Source organism: Dromaius novaehollandiae, chromosome 7 (genome assembly GCF_036370855.1).
Source record: "Dromaius novaehollandiae isolate bDroNov1 chromosome 7, bDroNov1.hap1, whole genome shotgun sequence".
NCBI lineage: Eukaryota > Metazoa > Chordata > Aves > Casuariiformes > Dromaiidae > Dromaius > Dromaius novaehollandiae.
This window is the reverse complement of record NC_088104.1, coordinates 32,904,483-32,929,710: the sequence shown is the minus strand read 5'-3', so window position 1 is coordinate 32,929,710 and position 25,228 is coordinate 32,904,483. Positions and strand designations below refer to the sequence as shown.

General features: G+C 38.4%; 1 protein-coding gene across 5 annotated transcripts in view; it reads right to left on the bottom strand.

Moving 5' to 3' along the window:
* Positions 1 to 25,228, bottom strand: part of MYO1B (myosin IB) — a 118,129-nt gene that overhangs the window by 55,058 nt on the left and 37,843 nt on the right. For all 5 annotated transcript variants that reach the window (XM_064515106.1, XM_064515109.1, XM_064515108.1 and 2 more), the window contains 4 exons: positions 12,711 to 12,805; positions 8,225 to 8,329; positions 5,180 to 5,226; positions 2,466 to 2,529 (listed from right to left, as the gene is read on the bottom strand). In XM_064515106.1, the coding sequence (XP_064371176.1) occupies positions 2,466 to 2,529; positions 5,180 to 5,226; positions 8,225 to 8,329; positions 12,711 to 12,805 (311 nt within the window). The remainder of the gene's footprint in view (positions 1 to 2,465; positions 2,530 to 5,179; positions 5,227 to 8,224; positions 8,330 to 12,710; positions 12,806 to 25,228) is intronic.

Here is a 25,228-nt window from a genome sequence, read left to right as displayed (position 1 = left end):
AACATTCAGAATAGGACAGATGAGAGCATTTCCAATATGGTCTTGTAGCCTGATGGTTCTCTGCTTATCTGAAACAATCTGATAAAATTAGTAGCTTATTTTCATCATCCTCCTTGCTACCAAAATAAACCAGACCTTCAACATGTCTGCTTCCAGGCACTCACAGAAAGAAACACAGCTTGATGGCACAGGTTCTGATCCAAAAAGTCCACTAGCTTCACTGGTGTTTGGAAATCAGGCTCATCAGATACAACTATTAAAGTTATCAAAATATTATGATATCATCTTCACAAGATGTTAACACTGAACCGAAAGATGTTCAAAAAGTGAAAAATTTTTATTAACAAGCCAATCATACTTCTCCTTCTAAGGATAGGAAACTTCAGCACTACTTGATTTCCTCCCTTATGAAGCAAGGAGACAAATCCTACATTTCACTAAAACTGGAGTAAATAATAAGTGGTGTAAAAGAATTTAAGCCCCTTGATATCTCTAGAATGGTAACACCTCATAATAGAAATTTCTCATCCAAATAAATGCAGTGCTGCAGATGCCAGAAGTGTGGAAAAATCTAAGGGAGGACAAAAAAAGTCACTTTAAAATTGTAAAGAATTCAAACCAAGTATTTAAAGAGAGATGGATGGATGATCACATTTGTTGAACATTAAAGCACTTGAAGCAAAAATGAGATGCATTAACAGCCAGTTACAGGAACTTAGTACTTCTCTCTGACATACTGCATTAGTATGAAGTGTTTCACAGTTCAACAAGGAGCATCTTTTGCACAATAAGGCTTACACGTCAGGTCTTTATTTTCTAATCTATAGTCATGTTCTTGTTATTAGATATCTAGAAAACATGAGAACACAGGCAGAATGCCTACAATAGGAATCTTCTGGGCACATCTAAATTTAAGTCTATCCTTGATGATATATACCATCACTTCTTTATAATTTCATGCAACATTACAATTACAATTTGCAAAGATTTATAAGGCAGGCAAACTACAGAGTAACTATTTGCATCTCCTTTTGATGTGACAGAGTATTTTTATTAGATGACTCAGCACGGTATTTTCACAGAAAAACTGTTCAATGCCCATTCCACAAAGGAGATTTTGTTTTTTTGTAGCTATTCTGAATGGACGGACAAATGGACACACACACACACACACACACACACACACACACACACACACACAGAGTTAGCCTGCTGAAATGTTTTTTGTCTAAATTTAATTATTGATGAATTCACTATGTTTGGCCTCAAATTTCTTTAACTGCAAAACATCAAAGTTTATAGGTAGCCATAAACAGCTAAACAGTTACTTCTTTTAGTTTCAGGATCTACTGTATCTCAAATACCGTGCTGCTCCAGGAACAGCTACAAAAGGTGATCTGGGCAAGAAACTACTTTGTCTGACCTATGCCAAAACAAACTACGACATCCATGTGCAGAACTTTTCACAATTTTTTAAAATGTTTGTATTACATATGGAAAGTTCAGCTTTTGTTCACCTTGGAAGACTCCCATTATTTCATGACCAGTAACATGGTAATGGAGCCAAAAGCTGACCTTTAGAAACAGTGATGGATTTGGCTGAGGAGGAAGAGAGGTCAAGGCTAGGTCAGTGACACCTAGTATAGTCACTCACTGCCCTCTTCCACCCCTGTTTAAAAATACAAAAACCAAACAGCTTTATATAGCACAAAAGAGCAATTTCTCTAAAAAGCTGCATTTAAGCTCTAGAAAGAAAAGCGACCCAAAGTATCCTGAATTGGTGCTCAGTTCACAGCCTTTCTCCTCCCAACAGAGGGCTGGTTAAAATGTCTGGATTGTTACAATTTTCATAGAAGTATCCTTACTTCAAGGAACAGAATCCTAAGGCCACCTTTGCCTTCCTAAACCCAACAGCTGTAGATCCTCTCTCACTCTAAGCCTTTTCCCAGATTACGGGGTGTGTTAAAATTAGCATGGACTGCTTTGATTTCAAATAAACATACCCATTTCCTGGCAATCTCGAGCATACTTTGCGTGACTCTCATTAATTACAAAACGGCATATCTCAGCCAGCATCTAACATAAATACCTGACACATCAAATGATGTGACACAACTGAACCCAGAGATTCAAGCACAAAAACGGTCTCAGATATCCTCATTCATCCACAGCCACCTTCAGAGGCAACATATGGACGCATGCTCTTTACTCATGACCTTTCAAAACAACACAATACACTTACTGTTCATACTTGCATCTTCAAGCGTGTTTTCACTTACTCTAAGGTACTCTAATCAGCACCAAAACAACAAATATAAAAATTAAAAAGCAGAACAGATTTTATCACACAATGGAGATGGACTCAGTTAGATGAGCATATCCATCTTTTCAATAATTTAACCATTTTCCTTTCTGAATAAAGCACTTTAAGTTGTTAATATGCTGATACAAACAGTAATACTCACAATTGCTTATAACTCCTCCAAGCGGATCACCTTTAAAATCAAACTCAATATCCATGTATTTCCCCTGTGAAAGCAATATATTTCAAGAATTTAAATTCTGTGTAAGAAATCTTTAAAAGTTAGTTGGTCACTTTTACAGGGTAAGAGAGCAATCTGGCAACCTCTTCTATACTCTGTTAAATTTTAAAAAGCAAAGCTTGTAAGACAATTTTGTTACCATAGCCAAAGATTTTCATGACAATTGCTTTAATCGGGCTTGTAATGCAACACAATAATTTGCTTGCTTTGTAAGGATATAAAAAATTTTGATGATATTAAGGACAAGTGTGTTATATGAGCTTTCATCGGTGTACTAACACCACCAAACAGTACTTATGGCCATTCAGGTATTACTATATTCATCAATGGAAGAATCCAGGAAGAAACAAAGTTAATTATCTTCCAAGCAGACTTACTTTCTAGCTGTAAAATCTTCTAGCAGCATGAAGAATTAAAGCAATCCCATGATAGTCTCTCAGTTTGCATTTAAGAGCTGTTTGGCAACAATTGTTTTTAGTAATTGCCTCGTGTATGTGCGTAAGTGTGCATCTGCCCTGGGAAAGCGATGGTTTTTTCCCTACTGAACTCTCTGCCTTGTAACTCAGGAGACCAGAGGCAACAATTAACAGACTGTGACTGCAAAAGCGATTTCACTTTTAGCTGTACTGGTGCAGTGCGTTTCCTTGACTTCTGTTTGACTTTCCACATCACAGAAGACCATTCTGGTGTGTTTGCATCATTTTAATTTATATGACAAGTGTTTTATTTACTAACAGCTACTTTTAACAATGACAAAATGGATAGACCCATACTGAGTGTAAAAGTCAAAGGCAGTGCAGCTCATATTGGCGAGAAAGTTTAGGAAGATACGAACTGCTGGTAGTAATTCAAACAGATTGCACAAACCATGCACAGAAATGATCTCAGTGTCCTCTGGTGCTTATTTAACAGAGGACAGAAACAATCGACTGGAAAGGGAAGCCTTGTGTTTATACTTCCTCATTCATTGTACTGAGAAGAGATTTCTTTCTTTTTTGATTTTTATTACAGAACATAAAAATCAAGCACTTTATATTCACCATCTCAAAGATATTATCTGATTTACTGGGTATTTTGTCAAGATTGACTTATTAAGTTCCTACTTAAACTCTGTTCTTCTCCTTGCTGGCAGCCGAGGCAGACTAGACAGAACAGTGTTTGTACTTTCTTGTTATTTCTGAACTGATCCAAATTTTAAGATAAAAAATTAAATCAGATAATTAAATTTTAATTTCCCAAGGACTGGGCCAGTTGGTTGTTCCAAAAGTATTTTTAGCTTTGTATTTATAAGCAAGGACTTGAAAGGGGAAGTACTAATTGGTTGCACTTTGTCCTGGAAAGACTTCTGTTTTCAAAGCCACCTCTTCTTTTCTTTGCTGTCTCGTCCTCCCTGCCGCAGCACATCATTCATCTCTGACAGTTGCATTTTTTTCTACCCTCTTTATCAAAAAATTTCTCTACAGTCTTCAGCAGTGCCTCACATTTTGGCCCTGACCTTGCTTCCCTAAACATGTGGGACACTGCAGGGCCAGTGATAAAGGCCCTTTGCTCAGGCCATGAGCCGGGGCAGTGACAGCCGCAGCAGGAACACTCCTACCCACACAGAAACAACAATATCAACCCTCGAGAATCACAAGGGAAGGGGAGAAAGGTCTCCCGTGCGGAAGAAAAAGCCACTCTCCAGTGTCATTATATCCCAGGCTTTTATCCATGGGCTTTTACTTGCAATGCACTGTTTTACGAGTGTACTAATTTGTCTTCTGTTGTCTACGGATCTCAGTCTTTTTGACTTTGCTGCACGCAAGTGAGCAGACTACAAAGTAGCATTCTAGCTTCTGATTTTAGCAGGAGAAACGACCATGAATACTCACACTTTTGAATCTCCCAACTGCAGTTTCATCTTTTTTTTTTTTTTGCCAATTGTCAATTCCTATAATTCTTCACTGTTTCACGCTAAAAATCTCAATTTAACCAGTTGACTATTAAGAATATAAGTAAAAAAGTAACATAACAAATATTTACATTAAAACTAAAGTTGTAAACACAGGTTGAAACTTCATGCGGACTAAATAAGAACCTGAATTGAGATTTTAACAACAAAAAAAATGTATATATATAAATGGAAAATGAAATCATGCGGAAGGGTAAACTTGCTAAGCAGAAGAGTTGCTAGGCACATGGTCTCTGACAAAGCCACCAGTGCCAGAAAATTAAAAAAATCCAGCTGCACTGTAATTATGTTTTCATCCAACCACAGACTGTCAGCTCCTAAATTTGGCTTGTTTTACTTTACGATGATTCTCAACAGAACTTTAGGCTCACATCAGAAACGAACAAAATTTTTGACAAGGAAGTTGGACATCTTTTACAAATATGGGTGACTGCTAATAATGAACTACTAACGTCTTCGGGAAGGAGAACACACTTTAATGTACAAAACAAAACACTGAACGCTACTGACCACCAGACTTCTCCAAACTCCAAGGCCTTTGGGTAACTACAAAAAAGGTCTGTATCCAAATGATTCGTTTCTTACAGAAGCCTAATGGCTAGTGTAAGGTGGAAAAAGAAAAAGTCAACAATATCGCCTTCTCTTCTATGAGGAAATCAAGTTCAGCCTTGAACAAAATACTTACGAATCTAGAGGAGTTGTCATTCCTCACAGTTTTGGCATTTCCAAAAGCTATCAAGAGAGGAAAACAAATAACAACAGTGAAACTATCAGTAAAATAGTATTTAAATGGTGAAAAGTTATGACTTTTTTAAAAGAATCATAGACACCTAAGAAACAATACTGCATTCAGTGCAGAGTTCTCTGTCACGGGGGATGGACGGAGATTATGGCAAGCGAGAGAACACCTTCGGAAGTCCAAGGCAGCTTGGCGTTGCCACCTCCCTTGATAGGAAAAGCCAAGGGCAGAAACATACAAGGCAAAACTGTTCCAAGCCAAAACTGCACCTCAATGCAGCATATATCCGTGGGTTTTGAATCACCACATTTACAATTTTACTACCCAAACAACTGTAAATATAAGAAATACTAAGAATCACTTCTTTCTCTCCAGGAAAAGTTGAGAGAAAGCAAAGGAGCTGAGCTATCAGAACTGAAGGTGATAAAAGACAGAGGCCAGAAATGAAGAAATTACAGGATGGCACTTAAAAATTGTTTGCATGGGAAAGTTTTACAACTGCTTTCACACTGATTTCGTTACACCATTCCAAACATTCACTTTAGTTTAAGCATATTAATCAGCTGAAATACGCCTGGTTTACACAGAAAGTTTAAAACACTCTCCTCAGCTTGACCTAAACTTGCTTTTTGAATAAAATTTGGGTTCAATTCCTTTAGCTCAAGTTTTCTGACAATAAAATCTCTCCGAGAAAGGACTCTTCCAGGCTAGGTTCAGATGGGCAGCCACGAGCTTAGAGCATGCAGCGATACAAACTTGGACTGTGGGGCAATTCAAGGCCTTACACTGCACGTGGTCAAACTGGAGTGTCTCCTCTGACTTTTTAATGGTAGTACTCTTACTCCCAACAGGAGACTTTGATTATTTATCACAGTATTTATTTTTATATATCATATATTTTCAACGATCAAGTCAAGTCAATGTTTTTTGGGTAGAAATAAATATATGCTTTCAGTCTTCAACAAACTTTCATGAGTAGACTTATTCTCGATCGAAGAACAGAAGCCAAAAGGAAAAGTTTGTTGCTCCTGAAGGCCAAGGATAAGTGACAGAATTGTTTTTAAAATCTTTATGCCCTGTAATAAATCATCTTTTCAACAACCAAATCTCTGAGCTACATTTTCTTAAACGCAGAGCTAAACAGTAGAGTCATTTATAACTGCACAGAATCAAATACAAACGTTCCATTATATAGCGGGACACATTCCTCAGTTTTCCCTGAAGTTCATTGTTTTTAAAGTTAATTTACAGTAACAACTGCAGTTAAAAAAAGAAAAAAATTCCCATAAGATAAATTACACATATGTAATATTTATGTCATTTTCTTGCACGGCAGCTTGACTGAAACAGAACTATGTAACCAGAGAAAAACAAATCTAACCACAAATGCTTAATTTCTGCCTAAAACGTACATAAGTAGCCAGGCCTGCGCCGCGGCCCCATGGAATATACCAGTGTCCTACCTCCCAAAGAGCTAAATAAGCGGTTACCACAGCGGCACCAAATAGAACGAATAATGCCTTAAAATAATACGACACTATTCTGCGAGCATAGCGTACTCCTCTTATATTAAAAGAAGGATTCATGAACTAGCATGAAATGCAATAAATTTGGCAGTCCCTGGGGAGCAACCCAGGTGTGGCTACCGAAGCCCCTGTGCTTCCTATTCCGCTTCTGCCTATGCCTGAAGCCTGCCTTGCAGAACAGCAACAGAAACCACCCATAACTCTTCCCGGTGAATCAGAAACGAGGGCGGATTGCAACCCCTCCATGCAGCCAGAAGTGCAGTGTATCTGATCAGCACGACAGACTCATCCAACATTTCGATTAGTCTTAAAATTTAACATTTTGTCCTTTCTGTACAAGTCTTTTCTTCTTACAACTTTTGAGTACAGTCAATGATCACATATGAACAGACCAGTTAAAAGCTCTCAGCTAACTTTTGCTTTTCTCTCCCTTTTTTGATTTCTTTTCCCATTGCCAATTGTATAATGCATCGCATGCTTGCTCTCCACAGACTCCAAATCCTTGGATATACATATAGTTTATTAAGCAATAAATAAAATGTTGACACTTAGTAGTCTTATAAGCACTGCATATCATCTGGCCATAACGCACAATTATTGTATAGCAGTCATAAGAATTAGTCTTAGCACCACAATAGCTTAGAGAACTGTGGAAAAAAAAAAAAGAGCCACGAATCAACATAATAGACCTAAATAAGTCAACTCTAACCAAGGCACTTCTGAAGGCAATTAATATGGGGCAATTATTAAATGGGACAAAACTGCAGGCTTTGAGGACTGTACAGCCTACCTGTAGGAAAAATGAAAATCCTGTTCTGGCAGCCCACATCATCATATTAAAAAGAATAATTAAAAACAAGAAAAAAAACCTGGACAATCAAAATGTCTTTCATGGGAGAGCAGGAAAGGCAATGGCCAGGAAGAAAGACTGACAGAGTTGGGTCTTTCACCAGACCTAGGGAACAGTAAGTCTTAGGGAACAACAGGCAGGCCTACTGATTTTTTTATTTTTTTCCAAGATCCAAGATTTCTGCACTTTTTTTTCCTAAAAGAAAAATAATACTTAACAAATTGTTTGTCTTCTAGAGACTATAATAATATATTTTGGAAGGAAATGAATCACAGGGACTGAAGTAAAGTTAAATCTTTTGATACATTCAAGCACCACAAAGCCAGAGCTAAGAAATGCTACGCTCAAAGAGAGCAAGCGGGATGAAGCTGGGAAATGTTACCTAAATTCCTAAGCTCTCACTTCATAAGAGACACAATTTTCTTTTTAAGAAAACCTCTCCATAACTGAATAACTATATAATCTTGTTGCTGTCTTCACATAAAGCATCTCTTATGGTTTCGGACATCAAACAACAATGAAACGGCAGCAGATTCAGTTTTCAAAACCAGCTCATCAAGGAAGCTGATACACCCAGAAGGTAATACGGTCCTACAAGCTCTGTGGGAATCTTACCTTCAAGCACTGGATTTGACTGTAAAAGTTGTTCTTTTACTTGATTGACCTCTGCCCCTTTTCCACAAACAGCAGCTACGTATGACATGACAAGTTTGCTGGCCTCTGTGGGGTGAGAGCAAAATAAAACAGTGGTAAGTATTGGCAAAGAGGTAATAAGAGGATGTGGAGGCTTGATCTCCCTTACATTTTCATTGTGTCAGACAAAAACGTAATCACGTTTCATTTCAGTTTTCTTCTGTGCTGTTGTACCATTTGGAAATGACTAAGGGTATCATCCTGCCATGGGACCCATGCAATTACAACAGTAGACGAATGCTAAGCCCTACTAGACTTAAAACCTAGAGCCCATCAGAGCTAAAAAGGCCACCAGTGGATATGGGACATTATAGCTACTTTTTCATTTAGTCTGAATAAGAGGCGTTCAATAAGGAAAGAACATTATTTCTAGCTGAGATGTTAAAGATCCTTTAATCTACCCTGAAAAAACAAGCCCAAGCATTTTAAGATACAAAAGTCAATCCAGTTTATACCAGCATACACACAATCACACAAGTGTAAACACAAAACAAACCATGCTGTACACATGTAATTACAACTCTAAAGTAAACTACAAGTAAATAAATAATCATAATTCATGGTCACATAAAATTATGCAGTCCCTTTCAAAGTATAACGTTGAGAGAAACTGAAGCATTCATGTAAGAAACGAAACTAATTTATATGTACAAAATGTCAACAGTCTGGTACAAATTCGGACTGGCAAAACTGGGTCCATAGTCAGTGTCAATCACCCATACAGATGGTAACAAATATTAAAAAAAAAGTTATGCTTTTGCTGGTTAGGAAAAAGGGCAGCCAGGAGATTTTATTTATAAACAGAGTCTGTGATGTTTAATATGATGCAAGAAAGCAAAATCTGATGAAATATCAGCTGACACAGAATGTAGCTGCTAACAGCTGGAATCCTTATCAACTCAGCACAATGGTAATAAAAAAAGTTTCAAAAGAAACCTCTCAGTCACCTTTCAGAAAGAACTGACAAACAAAAAATTATCCCTTGGATTTTCATTCTTTCCTATTTAAGCTTTTTTTTTTTTTTTTTTGCCAGTATTAAATTACTATCCTTTATTTAAGAGAAAAATGAGCAAACCTGCAATGTGGGATGCAAGCAAGCAGAGAGAACTATAGATGTGACCATAAGACCTCCTATCTCACTTAATCATGCAATTACTCAAACCCAACTCTCATTTTTTAAAATCAGTTCCCTGCTATCATGGTTTTAACCAGAACTTGCAATTATCAAAGCAGTCAAAGAAATGCATAGGTCTGAAACTCCTGAATTTCAAACTGGACTATTACGTCTAACATGTACTAGTCTGGGGAGGGACAGAGAGTCAAAGCTGTGATTTTGCCTGCACCAGAAAGGACAGGCATAGCAGACCTCCCAAACCTAACAGAGAACGCCCTGATTTTAAATAGAAGTCATGTAAGACACCTTCACTCCAAAGGGAAGCGAACAGTCTCATCTCTCCTGTCTTTCAAATGTCAAGGGCACAAGTCTAGTCTGCAATGTGTCCCTCTTCCAGATTGCATTAATTAGACCCTTGCAATATTTCATGCCTTTTCAGATTAAATTGTTTACAAAATTCCTTCAAATTCTGAGGATGTCTGGACTGCTTTTAAGAAGATAGCCATTTTCTTTCTCCCACCATGATCCTTTAATAAAAAGGATGACATTTCCTGAGGACTTTCTTCATTGTGCCTAACACACAGGCACGAAGCAAAAATAGCCAAAGATCCTTGGGGTGCGATTAAATTCAGATTCACTTTTAAAAAACATCAAACCCTTCTGTAAGCCCTTCTTTTCAGCTTAAATTGGAAGCAGAAACAGCAAACCCCTCAACACAGGGGTGTTTTATCTGGTTTGCGATCTGAAAGCACAGTGCAATGAGAGAGAAAGCGCAGTGCTTTTGGATATGGCTGTTTTCAACAGCCCTTCCTTTGAAACCAGGATAGCTAAGAGGAGCACTGTGAGCAAAGAGGCTTTCCCTGCCCAACATCTATTCTTCATTGAATTTAGACAGCTGAATCTACTCCAGTTCCTTCCTTTTTCCACCTAATCACACATATCTGGAAAAAAAAACACATAAAAACTATCCACAGATCTACTTGAAAAGGCAACTAAAATGCTTCAGATTTTTAGTTAACAGCATCTGCTAAAGGATCTCAGCTGGTCTGAAACTGGCAGTGGTTGTGAGGAAATGGTGAATCTTCTTCTTGGAAGAAAGACAACTAACAGTGTTGAGAAACTCCAGGTGACGTGCAGCAGTAAAAGGAGAAAAAAACCTCCTGGTAATACATGCCCAAATGTTTCTAACTATTTGATTTGACATATTTCCCAAAGCAGCCAACATCTGTAAGGAGAACTACTCAATCAATGTGAGAGAAGAAAGCACTGAAGCAGCAAATCAGCTATTATAAAATCATACGCATTAAGAACGCACACAATGACATCAGGATAAATCCAGAACTAAAGTAAAAGGCTGGCAGAATATAAAGCTAGAAACAGGCTTTGAACATTGCTGAAAGAGAAAATAAAGGTCCTTTCTTTTACTAGGAACTCTGTTTTAACTACGAGCTTGAGCCAATGAACACGCCAGGAACTAAATCATCATCTAAGATTCAACCTTAATGTCTAAAACCACTTAAATAGACTGCTCATTCTGGCAACCTACCACAGTTTCTTGCCCAGTCAATAATCAATATAAATATACAGTGATACAGAAGAAAATTAGAAGTAAATAAAAGCTTAAAAAAAAAAAAAAAAAAAGAAAAGAAAACTGATGACAGTTCAGCTTCAATTTTTCTGGGCCAAACATGTCACACATTCTGGCTACCAAAATCATATCCTAAAACAGCGCTACATGGAGTTCGCGCTTTCGAGTTTATTTCTTCAACTACGAGCCCTTGCTTCTCCTGTCCCACCCCCCTTTTTTTGGTAATGGAAATATTCATTCTCAGCTAATAAACCCATTTCAGCAACTGCAGTTACATCAAACATTAGAAAGGGAATATCTGAGATTCTGAGTCCATTACTGGCTTGAATTTCAAACCCTACTCTTATATTAGCTTCATTATTCTGTACTTATTTTTTAAAAAAAGGGAAAAATTCTTATTATGTCCAATATGGAAGCTACTGAACATAATCAGAATCTATATACAAATCAGAATCTACCAGAATCTCCTCTATAAATAGACAAGTTGAAAAAACTCAACCACTTCTTTACCCTTCAGTTGAAAAAACATACTAATAAATACGGGCCTAAGCTGTATGAGGTGCTTGATAATTCATGGTTCCTGGGAAAAGCAGGAAATTAAACAATCAGTATAAAACTCCTTTCTAAAGTTTCAACTCCAAGAAAAAAAAAACATAATAAAAACTCAATTATTTTAATATACGCTTTTACTGAATAGTGGCTTTTTCATATTATTTTGACCTGAAAAAAAAAAAAAAGAGGAAGTAACAAGATTTCTCAACTGGAAGCCACTGATTTGACAAAGAAAACCAGGACACCATTCACCAAAAAAGGTACCAAATCCATTAACTTCGACACTCCAAGGACAAAGCCCCACACTTCACATTTTCACAAAAGGCTTGTAAGGCGGCTTCCAGTTACACCTTTAGTCTTGCTCAGTAGAAGCATAAAAGCTACACATTTTCTCAAACTCAAAAGAAAATCTCTTAAATGACATGGAAACAGATGTATGTGTTGTCACCTGCTGCGTCTCTTGTAAGTCACCTCTACTCTCCTACCTTTTAAGCTGTTATTCAGAAAATAAGGGGCTTTTTTCTTTTTTAAGAGCTGCCTACAATGTTCTGCAATTATGCAGTCCTTGCTTCATTTCTACCATTCCACAATTTAAAAAATTAGCAGTAATTTTCAAAACAATTTCAGTTTTGCCTGAGAAACAGAATGTCCTGGTACCCAAGCCAATCTCAGATTTGTAGCTGAGCCCAGCATGCAAAAGACTGATGAAATTTCCAAAGTAATCAGCTGCTATTATGTATTTTCTTTGGATAAACAGCATGATCCAGTTTAAATGTATACATTTATTAAACAACATGTAAAAGCATCAAAGGATTGCCATCCAGTCTAAGAGAGCAAGAGTCCAGTTTTCACTGTCTTTGCATACACCATGCAGAGAGCTTGAAAAGCATTCTGGCCCTGGCAATGCTCCTTCACAACCCAGTGGTACTGAAGACTTTGCATACTAATAATGACACTGCGGACTACATCATGGCGAGGATGTGGAACAATACTAATTTATATACAGCAAAAAATATGACAGCATCCATTTTCTGCAACGGCCAGACACAAAAAGATACCCATATCTCACAATTCTTGCAGCCTCTACCATCACTTTCTAGAAAAGGTATGAATAACTTTAAATGTGTTTGAATAAGACCAAAACTGTTTATTACCTGTTTTGCCAGCTCCACTCTCTCCTGTAATAAGAATACACTGGTCTTTGTCCTGGTCCCTTAAAGATCTGTAAGCTTCATCTGACAGAGCGAAGCTGCAAAGTAAGGAAGAGCCAATTGAGAAGTCAGATATAACAAATACAAACAATAAATATAATCTGTCCTTCACATCCAGGCAGAAAAAATATATATATCTAAGCATGTAGGGTTCTGTAAGCGTTGAAGCACTAAGTTTTCAGAGCAATAGAACCAAAATGGATACTTTTGTTCATTGGCTTATTTAGACTTTCTCCAGGAACAAGCAAGCAAAATCCAGTATGTTTTCCTGAAGATAACAAGTTCAAAACAAATTCACAAAATTTCAATGAAATTGAAACAGCATTCTTCATCGTACAAAATATTATCTTTGTTGTAAAGAGAAGCATTCTGTCCAACGACACTTAGAAAAAGGTGGCTGGAAACAGGAGAATCCTGTAAACCAGCAATACCATAAGCTGCAATTTCTTCTCTGAAAAGTAAGAGGAATTCTCAGAACTTTACAAAACATTGAGCATTTGGAGGTATTGTGGGACTTCTGCATAAACATGCAGAATGGTTTTCCAGTGAGTGCGTGCACGACACATTCAGGGTAGTGTCATGTAGAGAAATTAAAGAATATAACAAGAATCAACAGCTTTCCTGCACCAAAAGCACCTTTCCACAGAACTCAGAACATCCACAGAACTCAGAACATCCTGAACATGAAACCACCAGGATGCAATTTGAACCCAAATGGGCTTTGTTGCCATGAGGCAACGTATACTTTGAGGAAATGTAGATTAGTTACTTATATTTGGCTTTCATTGTTTGTCATTTTTTGTCAGAGGAAAAGTAATATTGATTTCATATCAATTGGATTTTCCATTTTACGGAACAAAGCTCTCTGAAAACTCAGCACTAGATTCCCTTTCAAAGACTTAAACAAGCAGTATCTGAAAAAGCATGTGAAAGCAAAACCCAAAGAACAGGCCGTGCATGCATTATGCAAGTTCAGGGAAAAAAAACTGTTAAAAAGAATGGCATATTTTGACATGAAATAAGCATCCAATCAGCAGATCAGGAGCTCTGTTTGATCACTGCACCTGACACAATGTCCAGTGTTCATATGTTAAGTTAGACATGGATACTGTTTATTATTTATAGCAAATAAACCACGGACAAAAATTGAAATGAACTCTCACATCAACATAAAATAGACGATGTTTGTAGATTAGACACGTCTTTTAGAAACTTGATTTTTTATTCTACGAGAGTTGAGGAGCTTTGCAATCAGCTGGTAACTACAGGCAGATAACATATTTGTTTTGAATAACGTAGTCACACAGCGCTGTCCCAGGCAACCACAGCTCCTTTATAAATGAGCAGCTCTGTGTCGTGAAACCTGTTACGGGTGGCATGGATAACGTAATGCAAGCAGCGACCCGCACAGAGCCTCTTCTAGGCAGGCTTGCTGCCACAGCTTGAAAACTTCAAATATTAAGCCCACGTGTATTCTAGCTGGCTCATACCTATTTCTTTCTGTGCCGACATTGCTCCTCAAGCTCAGACAGTTGTTCTCCCTTCTGGCTGCTCTCCCCCAAAGCAGTTATGGAGAGCAGCTCATATTCTCCCCCATGCTTTCTTATCAAGCCCATGTGCAACACCATTTATACTTCCTCATCCTTCATTAGCTTTAGACTCCTCTCTGTTAGATCATATTTGCTTACTTGTTTCTTGCTTGTTTGCTTTTTCAAGGCTGCATCATGTTGGCAGCTCAACAGACCAGTATACCATGCGAGTGCTGTTCTGCCAAGGGAGGAAAATGGGAACAAAAAACACCCAGTGCCTCCTTCACAGCGACCTAATCACCCCTTCTGTCCCCTCAGCTGCTGTCACCGATGCCACATGACCCTGATTTCTCCATGTGCTGTGTCCCTTCTGTCCTCTCCTGTCCATCTGTGTGGTCCCCAGGGCTAGCCCAGCCTCCAGCTCCTTCGCTTCTTTGCCCCGACTCACACAGTCTCAGGCACTAAAGGACAACTCTCCTCTCTGCACAGACAGCTGAGCTATCCCATTTAACCACCAAGACCAAAGGTCGTTAACTCCTTTGGATATATATATGCCGCACTGAACCAGAATTAACACCAATCTCTCAAAACTTAATACTGGTGCAGTGATTGGAGCATTTGCACTCTGTAGTTGAACTGGAGGTGAAAATGTGTTTATGAGAAAGTAGCAGGCTGTAATGTTTTTAGCATTACAACAAAGTCAGTTTGTGATATGGCCAGCATGCTGGAGAACCAGTAAAGAAAAGACTCTTCTGCTGCTGAGAGACCATGACACAATTTTTGGCATCCACTTCACTGTCCGGCATCCAAACTACAGTAGCAATAACACTTTACCAGACTCTCTTACAGGACATATTTAGGAAGTGAATAATATTTGTTCAAAGCTGCTGCAGATATACTTGTATGTTGAAGAGTACAACGCATGGCACTCAGAGAAGCTAATTCCAGCTCATATTACATTTACATAACATTAATCACCGTCCTTTTTGCAAGACAAAAAAGCAGTAGGATATAGAGGAAAGAAATAGAACTGGACCAAGCACTTATGGGCCACATGAGAGAATATTAATACTAACGCTGTGGTTTCCACGGGTTCGTTTCAGGAAGCTGGCTCTCACCTACAAGGTTAGACTTTAAGTGAACTAATAGACTTGACGGCTTATTCTGGGCCTGTTGGCCTTCAAACGATCTCAGCCATCAACTAGTATTTTTACAGTTGAAACAGCTTTCTGGGCAATAGTTTCACATCACAAAATTAAGTCAGTGGCGAGCCCAGGAAAGTGTTCTCTCTGCTGATATGCTGAGTTAATCAGCTTACTAACCATTCATCTCTTCTAATACATTGAATTTTCAATTTCTTAACAGCCACTATCAGAATATATTTTAATGCTTGATATATTTATTATGTCTGCCTGCCTGCACTGCACAGTTAAAAACACCAAATCATCTCTTTTCCTCTACCCCAGCAGAGAAACTGAAAGTCTAATGATTGGAAAGAAGTCTCTGAAGTTGGAGGAGAGATGGGATTTTGTCCAACCCTGGTTTTATCCATTCTAATCAAGGACACTTTGCATACATTATCTTTTCCTCCCATCTTTTACACAATCTAGCAAAGCCTAATACTTCTGAAGTATATCAAAAATTATCTGCTACCAACACAAGAAAAAACAAGCAAAGTTAAAATCATTTTAGAAAAAGTTTCATGTATGCACTTATAAGTTTGCTGGCCGAAATTGTGTAAAATTTACTCTGACACTCCATCCACTGCTCCAACAGCTCAACTCAGGGAGGCATAGTCAAGAATGTATCTAAGTAATGCAGGGTTTAAGATTTCTTTGTCTTTGTGGCATTACATAAATAGCATTAGTCATTTATGTCAGAGCCTGGAACAGATATCTTTATTTCAAAGAAAAAAATAGGTTGAATCATTCATCCTGTCTATTTAATGGCACACCATTACCTCACCGGCCTTCAAATCTATTATCATCTGTCTTCGCAATAAGAAATAAACAAACCTTTGATCAAACTTTGCTGTCTCTTACAAAAATATAATTTCATGGTATTTCCTACTTGCTACAAATATATAAAATAATTTAATTTCAGATCACTTTAGTTTAATATATTTTAATGATCTGCAGACCACAAAGAATTCTTCTTTTCCTCCTAGTAGCAACAACAGACGCAGTTTGGTAAAGTCAACATTCACAAGCATAGGTTTAAACCACATGGCACTCTTTGAGCAACCTTGTAATTACAGAGCCTAAGTAAAATTTTAGAATAGTTCCTACTTTAAAAAGCAGTTATAAACCATATGTTTCAAATTAGTTGGTGAGTGTGTCAGCAGTGTCATTTACCACACCTTATAATAAGTTCTTCTTTCATTTTTAAGTTTTCATGAAAAAAAGACAACATTATCCTACCGCAACAAATACAGAAATACTTACTGGAAGTCTTTTTTAGCTGAGATTTATGTATAGACACAATCTGAAATCTAACTGCCCGCTCTCCCCACCCCCCAGATCAGGAGAAGGCTCTGCTTTTATGGGGCCAGCTTTTGCAGCCACGTAGTCCCAAACAGCTAGAGTTGTCACAGAGAAACAAAAGTCTTAACTCAAAAATTCAAACAGAAAGGAAAATAGCAAATAGGCCTCCCGGGGGGGGGTGGGGGTGGGGTCCAAAGGGCTCAGGTGATTTTCAGTATCTCCACAGCACCTCTCTGCTCTAACCGACCACTGGGCTCAGGAAGACACACACACACCCTCCAACCATCAACGCTTCATTTGAACACTCAAGATTGCCACCACTGCATCAAGGGTAAAATGCATGCTTTTGTTTTCATCAAGCTGGCTCTCAGCATAAGCTCTTCTCTTCCACCATCCTTTTCCTCGAAGACAAATTGCGAGACTGAGTATTCCTTCGCTACGGGCACTTCTTGCAAACAACGTCCTCCTCATTCTCATTCTTCCTGTCACTTCCTTCAACATTCTCCATTAACATTCATCAGCTGATACAAACCTAACGTCGCTCCGACTGCTTTCCTCACGCACTAGCACTGTTGATCCCCTTCATCCCACCTTCACTGGCTGTTGCTTCTCAGACTCCTTCAATCCCCATTTTAACACAACTATTGCTTAGTTGGCGAGTCCTGCAACTCTCGCCTCTCTCTGCTACTTCCAAAGGAAATACACAACCCCTCCTCTTGACCCTTCAAATACCTCTATATTTAATCATGAAGCACAGCCACAGTACCACTTCATTTCTACCCAACTGTATCTAAACACACTGATAGAATATACCGTAAATCAGTGCTTTATAATGGCATAGTCTATACTATCCTACACTAAAAAAGTCAATGAAATGTAATTTATGTTAATTCCTTCAATAATTTAATTCAGAAAAGTATTACTTATGTTGCTTCCTTTTCTTTATGAATACATAGAAGTGCTCTGTAAAAAAAGCAAAGAAATTTCTTTCATCCCCTCCAATATTCTATGTTAAAACATCAGAATCACAGTTTGCTCTGGTATAAAAAAATCCTAATGATCTGTGACTGGAAAAGTGGAAGCATATTTTATAAACTGCTTTGAGGTTTTATTTTGTAAATTATTGCCATTTGTTATATATGTTTCCCCCATCAAACCTCAGGGGAGGAAAAAAAGCCCTCAACATTTAGGAAAAAGAACGATAAAAGGTTATTTATATTGCTACCTCATAGTACAGAATCATTTAATCTAATTGCCCTAAGGAAAAAAATGTACTCCCCAATTTCCATAATTACAAACTGTCTAATGTTCAGCTCTTTGACACACTTGAAAGGAAAAGGTTGATTAGCCTGCCGTTGGAGAGAATAAAGTAACAGCTAAATTGATGCAGCCTCCTCTAGGATAGACCTTCACAAGTAAGCAGCTGTTCTTCAAAAAATGCCAATCAGGAAAGAAGAAAAAAAGTCTAAACACCAGGACGAAGAAACACGTTAAGGCAGATGGAAGGTCTTTTCTCCTATTCCAAATACTTCTGCATTTTGACAGCCTATTTTATTTTCCTGGTGAGCACAGTAACCTGTTTTATCAACAGTATTATGTGGCTAATATACACATCGAAAGCATACCTCCTGCATGCACTTCCACACTTTGTTATTCATGGTAACAACCGTGAGGTTATTAGATGCAGAATAAAGCCCAGCGCTTTGTAAATCAGCCCATCTGATTCGCAAAGAGAAGCCATAATTTATGGAAGGAAGGGGAGAGAGAGGAAGGGAGGGGTAAGAGGGCAGACAAAGGCACTCTTGATTTTCAAAAATTAAACGCTTCAAAACGCAGCCCACTGTTAAGCCAGAGAGATTTATTTTATGTTGCAGTAGATTGGGAACATACTCTCAGATACCCATATATGCACTGCAGGTTTAGAAGAAGAGTTGATTTAAGCCTAATATTTTCAGGCCTACAGACAAAAAAAGAAGAAAATGCCCTTTCTGGAGATCCTGCCTTCCTCAGGATGCAGCAGATTTCAGACACGGGTCCAATGGACTTCACCTCAGAGACCTCCCTAGAGAGAGGTTCAGCTAACACTTCCTCCCCAAATACCGTACCGCCGCAGCCTCCCACGTCACCAGTCAGTCTCCTATCATTTTCCCTCCCTCAAAATGGAACATATTTCCCCTGCAAGTGAGTGGGAGACTCTCAATTTTGGTCACTAAATGAGCTTCTTTTTTATTGAGTGACAGTCTGAAAAAAAATGAAAGCTATTTTTTGAAAGCTCACAGTGGTCCTGCCCCAGGACTGTACACAAAAGCCAGAAACACAGCATATGATTTTCTGCCTTTTTCAACATCTAAGACATCTCTTTAGAGCTGCATGTTATTATGCAGGAAAACAACAAATGCCTTTTACAAGGAGCCTATGACCAGCTGTTACATTATTTTCCTTCAACCACTGGAAAATAGGAGCTTTGAAGCTGAAGACACCAATGACCATGTTCTAATTCAAGCCATAAAACAAATCCTCTAAATTTTAGCACACACTATGAATCCCAGAAAGTATGCCCACAGCATATGCAACACTTCCACCCTGTAAGGCAGCAAGGAAATACATCCAGCAGACTGGCCACAGAGTGACCCAGGCACAGGCCCAAGGTTAGATCCTCCAAAGTAATGTCGTAATATGATGGTAGAACAGAGCAGCGGGCAGGTAAACAAGCTGACAGGTCAGTCCCCCGTCCTGTTAATGTGAGCTAACCGTGAAAAACCCACCAGTGGGCACAGAATTGAAGGCGCACAGGCTGGTGCCAGCTGTACACACCCTGAGCCTGAACACCTGTGCTTGCAAACAGGCAGCTGGTCTAACGCATGACATAGTTTGCCTACGGCAAAGAATAGCATGAAAACAGTAAACTTTTGTTTGGAGCAGGCTTTTTTCAGCTGCAGTGAATATATACTTTAACCAAGGAAAAAATGCAAATATCTCCATGTCATGAGCTTTTCAGAAGAACAGCTTGGCTGGATTCCTCCCTGACTAGTCTCATTCCTGGAAATGACATCAGCTAGCAGGATGCTGCATAATCATCACCTCCTCATCCATACTCATACTTAGCCCATGGATTTAGTATGGAAGGGTAACTCCCAGTTCCAAGGCACAGCACTAACCAGATGAGTTTGCAATCAAAATAATCTCTCATGCCAAACATTGGGCTGTGTTACCCAAGGCAGCCAAAGAGACCCTGCACTATCCTGCAGAAGGATGCAGCTGGGCCTCTTTGAGACCTGCAGCAAAACAGTTTGCAGTAATGTACCATGCAAGGATTTGAAGTTTCTTGGGGGAAAGTACATTTCTTTTCACACACATACACAAAATAACAATAATAATAATTGTACTGGGCCATTGTATACTTGAAGGGAAGTACAGGAAGCATTTTCCATTCTTTTATTAAAAGTCAGATTTAGTTAGATGCAGTTTATTTCCTAAAATAAATCAGCACTTGTGCATTTCATTTAACGAATGCCAAAAACAGTCAGCCCCTTACACTCAGTGGTTTTACTGTAAAAGTATTTTTTAAGACCTTTTTTGTAGCCATATTTTGTATAAGAAGCTACATTTTCCTCAAACTGCCAGCCTGACTGCACTGAACAAGCCTGCAACCACCTGCAAGGGAAGCGGTCTAATGGGACATGAACGAAGCTGGTAGCTGGAGACTGGCGTCACTCGACATGCTGCAGCTGTGGAATCCCTGAGGCTGGGCTTGTAAAAATTAGCATTTATTCCATTAACAAACACATTCCCCAGATCAAATGGAGTATCAAAGGGCAAGGCAGCAAAATGGGACAGTAATGGAAAAGAGGGGCAAACTGATTTTCCTTGCTTGGCTTCTGTGACGACTTAACTACAGAGGATATGAAATTTTTAAAAGCCAAGGTTACTATGTCATCTATACATTAGCATATTTGAATTGCACCTTTAAATTCTTGCATATACTCATGAAATGAAGGTTTTAGTGGGGACAGGGAGGGAAAAGGGGAGCAGGGGAAACAATGTTCCCCTTCTGTGCTGAAATATCCAAGACCCGCAATATTTGACAGAAAGCAGAATTAGTTTCTGACTTAACACAGTACATACCTGAAAATTAGGGAAGTTTACTCATCAAACACACATATTCAGTCCATATCAGCTGTGACCAAATTTGACATTTTTTTTTTCCTGCAGAACAAGCCACGCTTAGAGGAGCATGCTGCCGTACTGTGTGTATAGCACACAAACTAGACTTCCCAAATAAAACTGTTGTTTATCTTCAGTGGCTAAGCGTAATACATATTCCATCAAAACAAAACACTGAGAAACAACTATTGCTCATTTAAAAAATACTGATAATGACTAAACATACCTCCTTAAAAATATCCATAGATATTTCAAAAAACTGAGCCCAGAGCGAGTGAGTTAAATGAAATACTTATCAGAAGAACAATGATACCCTATACCTTGGCTTTGCCTGTATAGATGGGAATAAATTGTTGGCTTTTTTTTTTCTTTTTTTAATAGGACATATCTTTGGACCTTATAAATCTGAGCTTGTCCAAGACAGCAGTATAGCACAAATATAGATGCCAGTGGCTCCTTGATCTGCCAAATTAAACCACAATATGGCTGTATTGGTTGCAGGGTTTTTTCTGGGCAGGGGAGAAGGGTGTGCTTCTTTTATGATTTCACGTTGAAAAATGATTAGTAAAGATGCAGTGCTCCATACTGCAGCCTCAAAAAATTAGGTACACTTAGTATTTGGTACACATAGCAAAGAGAAAATCTTTCTATTTGCAGCCCTAAAAAATATCAATCTGAAGTCAGAAGGCAGAAATAAGTAATTTCCTCCTAATGCAGTCAGAACAGCAGAGATCTTGCAAGTCAAATTTTAGCTTCTGCAACAAGCATGCATTGTTACCCTGTTCTCCTACAGGCACGTTTTGATGCAAATAATTTGGTTGCAAAAGCAGGAATATTCTCTTAGGCAAGTTTGCTCTACACCACTAACTGGAGAATGAAGGACCCTAAAGTAACTAGACATGGTCCAGTACTCAGGGGAAGAACAGGGAAGTGAGGTACCCAGCTTTACATACTCACTTTTTAGAGAGGAACTACACTTTAAAAGGTCTCATCTCACAGGACAACAGCATACTGTAATGCAAGGGAACTCCGTTGTGCTGCACATACCTAAGAGCTACAGCATCTCACATACAAAGATGCACCTAAGAAGGACTTTGCAGCTCTGCCGAGCGAGATTAAAACTCACATACAAAGATGCACCTAAGAAGGACTTTGCAGCTCTGCCGAGGGAGATTAAAGAGACGGCAGCCATATGTTAGTACAACAGACCACGCTGAAAGGCAACACAGTTTGCCATAAGAAAAAACTCTGAGCACTTTACTGAATTCATATTACAATACTGGAGAAATAGGAGTATTATCACATTCCCATTGTCATTCATAAATCACATCGGATTGAAATCTAGGCCCTGTAATACAAAAACAACGTTATTCGTATTGTATGCGGCTGCCCACAGTAAGTTTATCAGAGATAACAGTAACAAATAATTGTAAATAAAAATCATTGTCAAAAATCCTGAAACGATTGCTGGTAATGCCAGCATGATGTAATTACATAGGTATGCTGCTACTTAACATTACTCGGAGGAGTTACTGCATTTTTTTAAACTTTTCAAGTAACTCTAAACATTCTTAACAAACCAAGTACTTTAAGAAGCCTTACATAACTTATTTTTCCCCCTCCAGTCCTCTTTTCCACAGAGAGTAACACATATCCAGGACAAAATAGGCAGTAAAGCCTCTCTTAGGCTTGTCAGCTCAGGCACAACATCAAGCTAATGTGGCTATTCAGTCCGTAAACCAGCATTCGCTCAAATTTGTGCCCAGCCTTTGTGGATACGTACCCAAAACTTGTTTCCATGAAAGGTCAAAGCAGGAAACAGAAAGCCTTCTTCAGGCTGCTCAGACAGGAGGCCTCCACTCAGACTGCGGGGGTTATTTCCAGGGACAAGGGACAAGATAGATTTAACGAAGCCCTTGACTGGTCCGTTGATACCCAGGAAGGATGTCAACTACACAGATCTTTTTTGTCATGTGGATACATCTTCACTGAGAATTGTTTTGTAGCAACCATGACCACTTCCAGTTTGAACTCCACAAGGTTTAGTGACGAAAAATCAATTTCTGTGGTATACAAAGGGAAACTGCATATACAAGAAAAACGCAGATTCGAATTTACTGAAATGATCACATTTAGACTGCCTTTGTAGTTCAAACCTTTATTTGTAAACCCCAGTTCCAGCTCTCTTATCTATCAAAAACATAAGGAACAGATTATTTAGTGTGCTAGACAGTAAATATTAAGACTGTGTATTTCCTGATTCATAACATGAAAAAGTTTATCTTTAATAACCCAAACTACATTAACCATGTTGTACTCAGAGTTGAAGAAATCAGAACCTTCCGCACATAGTTGCGGAAAAAAAGAACTGGAAAAAGTTCTGCCTCTAAATGTGGTAAGAGGAGATGGACTGAGTTTTGCTGAAGTTTCTCTAAGGCTCTAAACTTTACCCTCATTTATGCTGTATCTAAAATCATGTCAAAGGCTCCCAGTATAGTAAATGGGCATTTACTGGTGTGTTATAAATTGCTAAGGGGAAAAAAAAAAAAAAGAAAAAGAAAAAAAACATTAAACACAAAGACATTTTTAAAGAAGGAATGACAGCTGTTCTTAATTGCAATTTGAAATTCCAGCTCTTAAGAGTACCATGCTGCCAATTCAGGAAAGGCATAATGAAAAATCTGACCCATTCATACACTATGCATAAAATAGGATCAATCTAATTCTGATTGATAGGGCCTATACCTGCCTCCACTTTTAAGACTGAATTTAAGAAATAAGATATGCCATTGTCTCCTATGAAGGACTTCCCATCCTTTTCTGTGTGCAAAAAAACCTAAAATGTTAATGAAAAACATGCCAAAGCCATCAGAGCCTTTTTAAAAATATTTAAAGATGCAAAAGCTTTTTAAAAATATATTTCCATTTCCAAGTCCTATCATAACATCAGTCGATTTTCTAATTGAAAGAATTTCATTTTGTGAAACAGCATGAAAAATGCTCGTCTTATTCCTAGCCTAGATGTACAAATAAAGAGCTGGAAGAGGATCTGTACGAAATATTCAAAATATACAAAGAACAGTCATGTATTGACACGTTTGGAGAACCACATCACAAAACACTGAAAAAATTATTGCAGGTCCTTTCCTTTATTTAATCAAGTGTCCATTTCATTCACAAAATGTGATCAGTTGTACCGGATGGATTCCCAAGTCTTTCGTGTGAATTAGAGGGATTCTCCTTCATGTGACAATGTGAATTATTAAAAAAAAAAGAAAAAAGAAAAAAAAAAAAAAACCTAAGCATTTTATGTCCTAAAAATATCAATGGAATAATATAAAATCTAGCCAGATGTTCCAGTTCCAGGAAAATGAGAGAAATGGGATCTGGCAAGAAAAGTTACCATTAGTTTAAATTACTGGAGCATTAACACACATCTTCAAATATCCAAAATATATTACAGCTTTTTTGGGGGGAGGATGATCTTGGCTCTAACATAATCTAGCCAAAACCCAAACTTTTTCATGCTTACAAGTAAACACAGACAATTACACTCATATGCAAAAAAGAGAGCGAGATTGTCATAGATAAATAAAAACATTTGACTCTTAATCCTCGACATGACTAAAGTCAAATGTGAAAGTATGCTGTGTACAGGGGTACGAGTAAATATTTGAAAACGGTTCTAAAAACAAAGTTATTTTGTTTAGCGTCTAAGCCAGCAGTTAATTCATAAAGGATTCCCCAAGATTATTTTCCTCCATATACCATGACGACATTTACAGAGTTTCAGAAGCATATGGAACAGATCTTGAGCTAAGCCTTTCCCCTTCGTAGTCATTATGTTTTAAAGGTACCCGATTCTTGTATTTTCTTGTAAGAGTGAACTGGCATCAATGTATGCATTAACTTTCCTTTCAGCCTCCAAGACACTCCAGACAAGGAAGCAAGGGCTGTGTACGCACCGCAGGAGTTAGCCAGGGCCCTGCCCGGGAGAGGCTTTGGCAGAATCGGCCTCCGCGCTCAGGTGGAGCAAGGTTTGCTGGTTGCTGATGGAGAGGAAGTTTCTCTGAAGTATCTTACAGCACCTGCTTTGCGTCCAAAGTCAGAAAGGACTTTATGGACTGTTAACGATAGTAATGCCAAAGTTTTCAAAAGCACTGAAATGGCTGTGAAGACTGAAATCATCTGTGAGCAAGTGGGTTTGGTGCTTTTGAGTAATTTTGTCTTTGCAGTACGTGCAGCTGCAGAATTAGCTTCCGAGACAGCACAAGACCGAACAGAG